General features: G+C 35.7%; 1 protein-coding gene across 1 annotated transcript; it reads right to left on the bottom strand.

Annotated features, from left to right (window-relative positions):
- Window positions 1-1,520: 1,520 nt before the first annotated feature.
- On the bottom strand, window positions 1,521-11,610 carry LOC120118829 (eukaryotic translation initiation factor 6-2-like). Its single transcript, XM_039138789.1, has 5 exons — window positions 11,513-11,610; window positions 11,334-11,392; window positions 2,098-2,228; window positions 1,868-1,978; window positions 1,521-1,778 (listed from the first exon to the last, which is right to left on the bottom strand). The coding sequence occupies exons 1-5, from the start codon at window positions 11,608-11,610 to the stop codon at window positions 1,521-1,523; spliced, it is 657 nt and encodes a 218-aa protein (XP_038994720.1).
- Between the last annotated feature and the right edge of the window lie 802 nt (window positions 11,611-12,412).

The raw sequence follows: 12,412 nt of genomic DNA, 5'->3' as shown, positions 1-12,412 counted from the left end.
CCTTTGGGGGAGCCTACTACTGTTTTTAGTAGTTTGAGTAGTCATTTGGATGATCATGGGGTAGGGCGAATTTGGGTTGCGCTCAGAGACAAGGGGTCGAAAGTCTCATAGCATCGATTGGTTTGGTTCCCAATGTACTTTTTGAGACATGCTATCATCGTATGGATAGTGTTGTTTGATAGATTGCTTACTCGTGATAGACTTCTCCGTATGGGGATGCATGTGGATGGGGTGTGTATCATTCGTACTAATGTTGATAAGTCTCGCGATCATGTGTTTTTTTACTACTCTTTTTCGGGTTCTGTGTGGGAGAGTGCTTTGGCTATGTGCGGCATTCAACGTCGATCGTTGGGATGAGAGCACGAGGTGGTATGGATATGCTCTAACGTGCAAGGTAAATCTGGCTCGGCCACTCTGTTAAAGATTGTTTGGAATGCTTTCATTTAATTTGTGCAGGCTAATATTTATGGTGAACTTAGATATAGTTTGAATCCCTTGGTATGTACTGCTTGGGGTATTGAGGGATGATAGCCTTGTTTTTTGTTAGGTGCTTTTGATATTGTAATATTCTTTGCTTTAAATACAATATATACATTTTATCAAAAAAAGTAAAACAAAAATATCATATTTTTTTAGTTTTATTTTGATTATTTATTATGTATGAGTTTAATTCAAATTTTATTTTTGTTATGTGTTTTATTATGTTTATTTTTAAGTTTAATTTTCATAAAAGATTTCCTATATTGTATTTTTTTATGTTTTCTATTAATTTTGTCAAATATCAAAATTTCATATGATATTTTGTCATACAACTTTTACATGTAGCATGAATGAAATAAAATAGTATAACAATTAACATGTACTTATACCATGTACATCTCTCAATATCTTGATACTTCAAAAATAAACATATACTTACACCGTTGTAAGTATATACATCTCCTAATATTTTGATATCTAAAAGTAAACACAACTATATTTGTATAAATATATTTTTGTATTTTCAAAGAAATAAAAAAATTAAAAATAATAAAAAATATATTAAGTATTTGTGTATAAATTTTATTTAAAATATATATAAATTAAAAATAAAAAATTATTTTTTATTAACTTTCATGTAAATATTTTGACTTTAATATTGAGAAGTAAACTTATTAAAAAAGAAAATAAAAAACAATTTGGTAAAACATATATTTTTCAATATGATATTTCTCTAATCAAAGGTTGTAATTTTATATTCCTGTAGAACGAATCAAATGAGCTAATACAACATTCTCAACAATATGATAAGTAATGTAATATTCTGATAATTTTATTCTCAAAAGTAATCTTACATTCTGTAAACCAAACTATCCCCGAAAATAATTGTGTTGATGACTGTGTAATGCTTTTAGATATGACAAACATATTTGCGTGAGTTATGAAAAAGAAGTGATGCTAAACAAACTCCGATTTCAATATCAATATGTTCAATTTTGAGGATAGAGATGTTGGACATAAATGCTTAAGACAAAAACAAATTAAACGTAACTGTCGATCAACGATTTCCTCATTTCATCAACAATGGCACTTGGTTGCGCTTCTCGCAGCTTGAAGACGCTCTCGATGACGGAGAGCTCGGTTGCTGTGGTATCTGACCCGCAGAAGGCAGTCCAATCATTTACAGTCATTCCAGCAGCTAATACTTCACTCCCACGGTTGATGGTGCCGGCCACCAAAGGAACCTGAAGCAGCGTTGAAAGCTCATCCAAGTCTTCAATGGATGTACGAGGATGAACCTGCAACAGTCAAAAAGGTAAATAGGAAAATAAGATCGGAGAATGTAAGAGATAATCATCTGTGCAAGATGAAGACAATATTATCTCACCAAGCCGCCTCGGTTTGAAAAGGCACAGTAGCTCCCGACAAGAATATTACCGGCGATTGTTTGCCTGAAAACTTCTACACCGAGAACATCAGCAATTATCTCCTCAGTTTCCTGATCAAAGTTGCAGACGAATAAGCATAATAAGCTCACTGTAATATCTCAAGGAAAAGAAGATAAGTGAATTAAGAATATATCTTAATTAACTATTCCAGTGAAATACCGAAATCTACCCGGTCCAAGTCGGTATGCGTCAGAGCAACATGGTCATTGCAAGCTATACAGTTCCCAAGAGCGGATAGTTTCTCCTCTATGCGCTGAACAACAACTTGATCTGGTAGACTATTTCGCAAGTGTTGAAGTTCTTCAATAAGAACAAAAAGAATTGTATGAAACTTAAGCCCGATAACTAGAACAAATATAAAATATTAGCCTACTGAGAAAGGAATAAGATTAAAAACCAAACCAACTATCACTTGAAAAATCAAACTCAAGGATTGGATATATCTAAACAGAGGGATTTCTGAATACTGCAACACATTTCGCCATTTAGAGTAGAGTTGTTTTGCACTTACGTTGATCATAGAAGGCAACTAAAATGATAATCATAAACATAAAACACCCAAGTGCCCTATAACTTGACATGCCAAACCGCGGCAAAGTCCTAACCTATGTTACTCGGACTTGGGTGAGTCTCAATGAGGGTATATGTCATTTTCAATTTCTTAAAGTTTTCCATGTTTTGAAGGGTCTTTTAGGAAGTCCAAATATGTGTTGGACACAGGTGTCAATATGGTGCTTCAAGTCAAGGCAACATAGGTTTCTCCTTACTTTTGCTATATGAGAAACTGTCATCAGCTATACCTGAAGTTAAAAAGAAACAGCCACAAAGGGTAGAAAAGTTACTTCATAGGGAAACATCTATAAGCTTGCTCAAGGCTATAAAGGCGTAAGCAAGCAAGTGGAACAAACACAAACCAAAGAATAAAGCAGGAAAAATACCTCCAAGAGTAGGCTATCATCTAGAAGTCAGGACCTTCTGTCCCGTATAGATCATAAAAAATTTCAATGCAAGTACCACATTCTCTTAATCTAATGACCCTCATCAGATATTTATTCAAATTGAACCAAGGTTTACTAATTTTTAAGGATGAAAATTTCTAATCATAGAACAAACAGAGAGTAAGAAACCAAATTATAAATTGCACAATTGCCAATGTTTAGATCCCACTGAGTACTACTAACAATAGAAGCAACTTTAACATCGTTAATGCTTTGAGATAACTCAAAAAATTATACTTGATCGGTAGTGGTGTGAGGGACAAGAAGCCCATTCTTATTTCCTATAAAAAAGAAGAAGCAAAATTCACGTTAAACAAAGCCAAATGCATCTAACAATAATGAATAAAACCCAGGCCGGTTGAACCACGAATCAGTGGCATGTTTGGTTCGGTGATTATATAAAAATAGGGTAACAGTGAACCTAATCAGAAAATCAACTCAAATGTTAAAAATCTGAACCAATAAAAACTGGTTTTATAAATATACATTTCAAATTTTTATTTATAATTAATGAGAAGTAAAAGTCTAACCTCTTAACTTCATATTAAAGATCATAACTTAAAGTCAAAATGTATCTTTTTGTTAATTATCAACCATATTTAATATTTGTGATTTTAGATATATTTACTCCATAACGAAAGCAACCAAAAAACCATATAAGTTTTAAAAGATTAATTGATACTATGTAAAGAAATACAAGTTACAGCAATGTTATGAATAACTTAGTGGCATAAGCAGAAGATTAAAATATTTATACATAATCAAGGATGAATGAATCTTACTAGTTGCCATTATAAAGCAGTAACAATGGATCGGAGATGAAAACAGAGAAGAAGCTAGGCAGTGAAAAAGATAGATGGAACCGAGTTTAACCTACGAAGAAAAAAAATCAAACAGAGAAGCAAAGAATGATCATACAATACCTATCCTCGTGCATAATAACATATTCCAAGAACGAATGATTCAAAAGACTCAATGTCAAGTTCTACAACGGTGTAAATGTAATAGTTCAAGCAACAAATTTTCCAAGACAAGGAACTATAAGAAAACATTTTAAACCAATCAGATAGGATGCTGAAAGAAGACTAGCCTTGCACTATTAGTTGTTGTCAATCCCAAATCATATTTGAACATTTTCCAAACATTAATATTACTTGATTAACCAACATAAATCACATTAGAAAGTCATACAAGGACATATGTAGTCACCAAACTCCTAAATTTCTGCTCAAATTCAACTACAAACAAATGTCAATAGAAACTAAAGAAGATCCCCCACAACAATGGTTAAAAAAGTAGGAAATCAGATTATCAAATGCCATTACATACACAAAGGAACTATCTTAAAGGGAAATGTATGTAAAAAAAAATTAAGTCTCAAAATCATACATTTATTACTGAACCATAGAAACCCAGATAACAAAAGCAATCATAAGTCTCAACAAAGGAAAGTTACATTTAGACTGATGAAGTAAATTGCTAAATACCCAGAAACATATTTGAAGACACTTAATTTCGTTCGATGTTATATTGTATAGTATTATAAACTATATTATATAATTCTTCATTCATATTATATTTACATTCATTTACATTTTCTATTTTTAGGCCCGATAATAAGCCCAGCAGCACAAAGACCAACTGCACGTGACCCAGTCCAAGATTCAGGACCTGCAGAATGCTAGGGTTTCCAACAAGCCTTCCCCTCTGCGCCGCAAGTCACTCCCAAGCTCGCACGCCTCTCCCCCGTGCTTCTCGGCAACAAGCCATGATTGTGGACGTGTGGGACTCCAACCAACCACGCGAGAAACGGGCAACCAAGCAACAAATGGAAGAAATTTAGTTCAAATAGGACTCAAACTGTAATCTAAAAATAGTATTTTCTAGACTATAAATAAGATGTAATCCCCATTGTATTTTTCACGAGTTGATACGAATACAAGAAGAGATTACACCAAAAATACTAGAGAAACTACAAGGAAAAATAAGAGCAAAAATCTATAAATTTCGAAAGTTCATTCGAAATAAAAGGTACCTCTTTTTTTCTTCCTCGCGTGTTGTTCGATCTGCATGTGGCTTTTGTTGGTTTTGTTTCGTTGTTTTGATTTGAAAAACACGAAGAAAAATGATTTTTCGCCGATGAACAGGGGGTAGGGGTCGAGATGTTCGAACTTAGATCTACCCCCGAGGCTGCCTTTTTTAAAGAAACAAAATGTATTTTTGAAATGAGGATATTGAGAGCATTCGAAAAAGTAAAATTTTTTTTGGATTTGTCACCGATGAATTGCGACCGGCGCCGTTCAACGGTGGCCAGCGAGACGGCGCGGGGTGGCCATGGTGGCCGGAATCTGGATTTTGGGTATGTTCTTCATTTCTGAAGAACAGGCGAGAGCTTTTTTTTAAGCAAAAGGGGGGGGCGTCTGATGAAGTGAAGAGAATGGAAATTTTAAAACATGTTTTTGAGTTATATAGCAGACCCGTGGAGTTATTACGACACAACCCAAGCTAGCGTGTAACCCGCGTGTTTTCTAATAAAAGAGGGTAAATACCCTTTTGGTCCCCCTAAGTTTTAAAAGCCTATTTCAACATCAAATTTATCTCAATTTGGCCACTACTTTTTATTTTCTTTTAATTTGGCCACCCAATTCACTTTTTTCTTTAATGAATCCTTTATCTGTAATTATTATATTATATTTTTATTTTATTATTATTATAAATTTTTTCTCTAATATTTATTATAACATGTATATCTATATCTAGTATTATTATTTATATATATTTAATTATATTTTTCTATTTTATTTACTATATTCAGTTATTTTTGGTTTATTTATTTATTTATTTATTTTTACTATTATTTTTATTTTTTATATCTTAATATATATATATATATTATGTCAACCCCTAGACCCGGCCTATACGTTTCGACTAAGTCTAGTAGATCACATTATGATTATTAAAGACATTTTTCGAAACCGTTATTCCATCAATATAAAATCACATTATAAATAACATGAAATTATAAACAAATTATACTATCAAAATCCAACTCGTAAATATAGTACCAATAAATAATAATTTAATTTAAAACTTGTCTATAATTCAATATCACAATAAACCGAGCAGTATTAGCAAAAGAGTTATCATTATAACATCCGATATTTTAAAATAAGGTCCATGTCACCAAAATAAAGTCAACTTGCCAGATAAAAACATTACAATTTGATTTACTTCAAGAGATATGTTGATCCTCCAAGTGCTCAACCAAGGTATCTAACCAACAGTATCTGAAAGGGGAAAACATTTTCAAAAGGTGAGCTAGGCTCAGTGTGTCCCAACATTTCCATAAAATCACAATAGGTACAAATCATAGTCCAGTAATCTCACAAATTCGTAAAAGAGTTTAACTTTTTGAAAATCATAGTTTAAACCCTTTTCTGGTACACCATCAGTAGTTCCCAAAAGTATTTTCCATATAGCTTACTTTATGCACATAGCAAAAAGAAAGCCGACTTAAGGATAGGCTATGAAGCTTGTATCCTTAAGCCCAAGTCAATAAGTCCATATAGCTTACCCTAAGCACACAGCAAAGGAAAGCCGACCTAATGAAACATCTTGGGGCCCTCAAGAGTCACATTAGGCCCAGTTAGCTTGATCAGAGCTATTCCATCGTATTTCAATTCCAAAATTCAATTGCACCGTGACATAAATTCCATAAATCCAAAAACATGGTAATCATATACCATTTCAAAACAAAAATTAGATAGCAGCCATATTCCATAAATTGTCACATTAAATTGGTGCATCCATAAAACAATAGCCAATGAATTCGGTGTACCACATATTAAAACCAATAAAACAGTTCAATAATAAGTAGGGAACACACCTCAACAATAAGTTCAAATAGCAAATTTACTGATTGCTGGTTTCACCACGCTCTGCTACAATTTTCGAACGGGTGAATACTGGCACACGTGGTTTAACTGATCTAGAAGAGCTGGGTTGAGCTGTCAAACGATCCGGAGAGTCTCTTGTACCTTCAAACAATAATAATCTATCAGTCCCAAATCCTATTTAATTGTTCAAAGCTAGTCTTCTTAAGTATATAAGCATTTTTCGAGTTTGACTATCAATTTAGGGTATTTCGAGTCTGAATTTGGCCAAATGGATTGCGGAAACGGAATCAGGACGTCGAAAAATATAAAGTATGACTTTTCGGAAATTCAGATTATTGGTCAAAGTCAAAGTCAACCACTTTGACCATAGATTTGGAGACCTTCGAATTCGAATTTGACAAAACGGACCACGGAAACGGATTCGGCACGTCGAAAACTATCAGGATAGGTATACTCGGAAAAGATTAACGGTCGTTTAATGCTCGGTCAAAGCCATTTTAAGTTTTGGTCAAAGAAAGTCAACAGTCAACGGTCGGTCGGGTCAACGGTCGGGTCGGGTCGGGTCAACGGTCGGGTCGGGTCAGACCGGTCAAACCGGTTCGAACCGGTTGAAACCGGTCAAACCGGTCAGAACCGGTTGAAAACCGGTTAAACCGGTTTCCAGCAGCCACTCGCCCTGCGGCGGCGCGTGTGGCGCGTGAGGCGTCCTCCGGGGCCCTAAAAATCCCGAAAAAATTTCTAAAAATTATTTTGAGCGATTTCGAGATACTTACAACGATCGGTTCAAATTTTTGAACGGCGGAGAGCTCGATTTCAAATCGGCCGAATCTTTGACTGCACCACCTCCTCACGCGCCGCCGTCTACGGCGGACAAGGTTGACACCGGTGAACTCGGAATGGCACAAGGAACACGATGGTGCGGGAGGTGTCGTAAACAGAGCAACGATCAGGGGTGAATTTAAGATTTTCCCGGCGATAGAGCTAACAAAACCGTCACTACTTTGACTGGAAATTCCCAACGTTTGGCCGCGTTTCGCTTCAATTAATTTGAAGGGTTTGCTCCTCGCTCGATGATGAACACAACGGTGGTTTCAAAACAACGATCGGAATTCGGACGGCGTCGGAATCGAGTTTGGAAGTTGTGTGCGTGAGGAAGGATTTGTGAAATTGATTTCTGTTTTTCAAAACAGAAATCACGCATATAACCATTGTCTGCCGACACTCCATGGTTAAATTCAGGGCTTGGTCCCTGAATTTTCTTTAACTTTAAAACAAGCTCCAAGTTTTAAAATCTTTCAATTCAGTCCCCAAATTTTCGCCAAATTTTCATAATTAAACCCTCAAATTTTAATTAAATATTATTTTGAAAATCGGGTTGTTACATATTATTTATTTTTATTTTGTTTTCCTAATGCTTGTGTATATGTATATATTTTTATTGCTTTTTAATTATTTTATTAAATATTATATTATATATATCACCTAATTTTTCTAACCTTTTCTTTTTCTTCTTAGGCCCCTCCATGTCTCCTCTTTTGACCCTTGTTTTTTCCCCCGTGCATTAATATAGTGGGCACCCTTTATTTGTTTTCTTTCTAATTTTCTTTCTTTGCTTTTGTTTTTTTCTCCTCACATCATATATATATATTTATTTATTTTTACACAATATTTTATATCCCTATTATTTTTCTTAACTATTGCTTTTACCTATTTTATTAATTATGATAACTTATTATATATATGTATATATTCTTTATATTTTTTATTATTTTTTACTTTTGTGTATGTTTCATTTCCATTTTGTCTTTGTTTTTACTCTTGTTTTATTTATTTATTTATTGTTGGCTCTTTATGTTCTTATATTTTTTCCTTTATTTATTTTTTCATTTTATTATCTGTTTATTTATTTTTTTTCATTTTATTTGTTTTCCTTATGCTATTTATTTTATTATCATTTTCATCTTTTTGTTTATTAGCATTTTATATCTTAATCCAATTCAGTTTCTCATTCTAAATTTAATATTTAAGTCTTTTTAAGGGTTTTCGTTCAGCCAATCAGAGGTAAGTAATTCGGATCATATTTTTACCTTTTAATTTAAGCTTATAATTTTCTTGATTTATGACAACTGGAAATTACGTAATACCGAAAGGGTAGTTCAAGGGTGCTAACCCTTCCTTGACTATAACCGACTCCCAAATCCGACATATCTCTGGCACTATTCAGACCAGGTAAGAAAAATGTATCCGATCAGCCCATTTGTTTTAAAATAAATTTCGATCCTTTTTACTTACTTTTGATTATATTTTTCGAGGAAATAGTTGTACTAATCGTTTTCTCATGATATCAGCCTTTAAAATTTTTTCACTTAAGGCTCTAAACCCGAGCTCCAAACCCATTTTAAGTGGGGGTGAAAGCGACGCCTTCGTGTGAATTTATTCACCGTATGGGCCTGGCAAGTAACCTTCGAGATTCATATACCTTATGCCTTCGTGTGAATTTATTCTCCGTATGGGCATAAGGGAATGTGTCATCTCGAGTTTAACTTAGTCCATACAAGCCTGTGATGGGTTTAGGACTAAGGGTCTGGCAAGCCCAAGGGGGCACCGCCAAGGAGAACTCGAGTATCATTTTTTTAGAACCTAAACCGAAAGACTATGGAGAAATAGAGCCTACCCCGAAACCACATTTCAAACCCTAGTACATTTTTACCCTAACCATGTTTTTGTTCCTTCTTACTCTTCTTATTTTTCTTTCGTCATTTCTTATTTATTTATATGTTTTCATTTACTAATGTTTTTGCCTTTGTGTTTGTTTTCTAGCATTTGCATCATTACAAGAGGCTATTGATCCCTAAAAAGTATTTTTTATACACAAAATAATTCGAATTAATAGAAAAAGGTGTTGTAATACAAGAGATTAAAAACCCTGAGGTACGACTATGGTCCAAGAAGACCCAGAAGGAAAAGAGAGACAGTCTTCAAGGATGCTATGTGTCAGAGCTGGTTAATTATGCCTCTATCAGCCTAAAACATAATAATGTTCAAGAGCTTCGAGACATCTGAGACAGTTGGAAGAATGATCGAAAATAGAAGTTCAGCTAACGGTACGGTGACATTACGCTTTTACTCCAAATTAAGACTGATGAGCCTTTAATCAGAGCTCTGGTTCAATTCTGGAACCCGGGATATAATTGCTTCACTTTTAATCGGGAGGACATGGTGCCCACCATTGAAGAATACACTACCCTACTACACTGTGAAAATATCAAACTGGAGCGAGCCTACATTAAACAAATTAAAAGTCAGCCTTTTAAGAATACACTGGCAAGGGTTGTGGGAGTAGACGAAAAATGAGTAATTGACCGGACTCAGCGCAGAGGCAGTGGGGAAGGAATTGAATGGATCCACATAAGGCAATTAATGAAGAACCACGCTGATGAGTGGAAGACTATAGACCTTTTTGCACTAGGTCTGTACGGGTTGATTATCTTTTCGAAGGTATTGGGCTGCATTGACGCAGTCGTGGTAGAATTGTTTGAACAACTTCCGAGACAGGTTAACCCAGCACCAGCCATCTTAGCCGAAACCTTTCGATCTCTCAACCATTGTCGAAGATCTGGCGGAGGAAGGTTCGTTGGTGTGTTCAGCTCCTTCAAGTCTGGATTCACAACCATTTCTGGAAGACTAATAGGGTTGCCTACAGCTGATTTAGCACCACATATTCACCTTTAGGAGAGTTCATCACAATGAAATCATGAAGGTGCTTCAAAGGAAAAGTGGATGAAAGTTTTTATACATTTTTAGGATCTTGATATTACTTGGAGAGCCCCCTGGTTGTTCCTCGGTGACGTTTTTTTTCGGTGTGGGAATTCTGATACTATAACTTTACTTTGACTTTGGGGTACAGTTGGGTATGCTCCGTTGTTGGCACTGAGACAATATGGGGAATTTCAGTTTGTCCCCGCAATATACAGACTAATTAAATCAGAGTTTGTGTATAGCAATGACAGTTATAAGAAGATGATCAAGGAAGCAGTCGATTCATGGAAGCAAGTATTTTGGATGGATGTTGTAGCTACCAGATACATGCTTACTCTAGACTATGTGGAGTGGCGAAGATTGAGAAAGAATGATAACATCTCGGTGCCAGACTGTGAAGACACCCGAACTATGGAGGAACATCTCAGGCCTGTCCCTTCTGGAGTTGAGATAGCCAGGGCAGAGTTTGAAGCTGTGAATAACGAACTGAAGCAGAGGATTAAGGAACTTGAAGCTGAACATTATCAATGGAAGCTAGATGTCGACTCTCAGAAATATAAAGATGACAAACTAGAAAGAGAATAGAAAAGAGTCCGTTTTGAGCTCGAAGATTTGAGAAAGGGGTGTCAAGATAAAGTCAAAGATAACTCCAAGTTGAAAGTAACCTCTGAATACTGGAAAGACGAAGCTCACAGTTTGAAAAGGAAGTTCGAGGGGCTTGATGAAAGAGCTTGGAAGGAACAGTTGAAGACTGCTCAAAGGCGCTTGGCAGACAGTCAATATCAGAATCAGCGCTTGAGATTCTGAGTGGCTGATTTAGAGAAACAACATGAAAAGGATAGCAAGACAATAGATGAATTAGAAGCTATTGTAGACGGGTTCAAGAGGTAAGCGAACAAGCTTTAGATAGTGCCTTTTGATGGAGGATTACAGTGGCGTTTCCGTTGGGAGCAAGCACAACAAAGGGTGAGGGCCAGAGATGTAACCATCTGAGATTTCCTGGAACAAGTACAGAAGGCGGCTCGTCATCTTCACGGCCTGGCAAGAGAAGCAGGAGTGGTTCGACAAGGCATTCAACCAGTGACAGATGTAGGCAGAAGACTTGTCAACCTACTAGAAATTGTTAGGGGTCTAGAGGATTTAGTCCGAATGTACCTTTAATTTGTTTTTATTTCTCTTAAAAGATAAAACATTTTTGTCTGAATAAGGATTATTTATAATAATGGACACTTTTCTGGATCAATGCCTCCAAATTGCATACATCATGCATTGTATATTTTGCATATTATATTTCATGTTGTTTTTTATTTTGTATTTTCCATGTTTTTACATTCGTATTAACTAACAGAATATGTCTCAGACACCAAGCTTACCATCGCAAGCATTAGATACGCATCACCCACACAATACTCGAGCAAAAAAGAGACAAATGGAGGCCAGAATGGAGAAGATCGAAGAGAACATGGCAAGACTGCAGAAGGAATTGGAGGACAAAATGGCTTAGAACAGTCAAAGTACCATGGAGTTCATCAAGAAAAGCCAGGAATCCTTAGTTGACCAAATCGTGGCTAAGTTTTCTGGTTTACAACCACAAGCAAGTGCACCTGGAGCAGGTGCTTCTGAGGGGGTAACCATTTCTCCGACCCCAAAAGTGGTTGTCTCATTCGGGATCTTACCCAGACTGCAAGGTGACTCATCTGCCGCCAAAGGGAAAGCTGTATCTGTAACAAATTTACAGACTTCTGCGGCAAATCCTGACAGTCATCCGGACGACTGCCTTATCCCGGATTTTGACGAGGAGGATAAGGCAAAGAAGATGGAAGATAAGATC

This window comes from Hibiscus syriacus, unplaced genomic scaffold (genome assembly GCF_006381635.1).
Source record: "Hibiscus syriacus cultivar Baekdansim isolate YM2019G1 unplaced genomic scaffold, ASM638163v2 tig00110328_pilon, whole genome shotgun sequence".
In the NCBI taxonomy this organism is placed as follows: domain Eukaryota; kingdom Viridiplantae; phylum Streptophyta; class Magnoliopsida; order Malvales; family Malvaceae; genus Hibiscus; species Hibiscus syriacus.
This window is presented reverse-complemented; position numbering and strand designations above follow the sequence as displayed.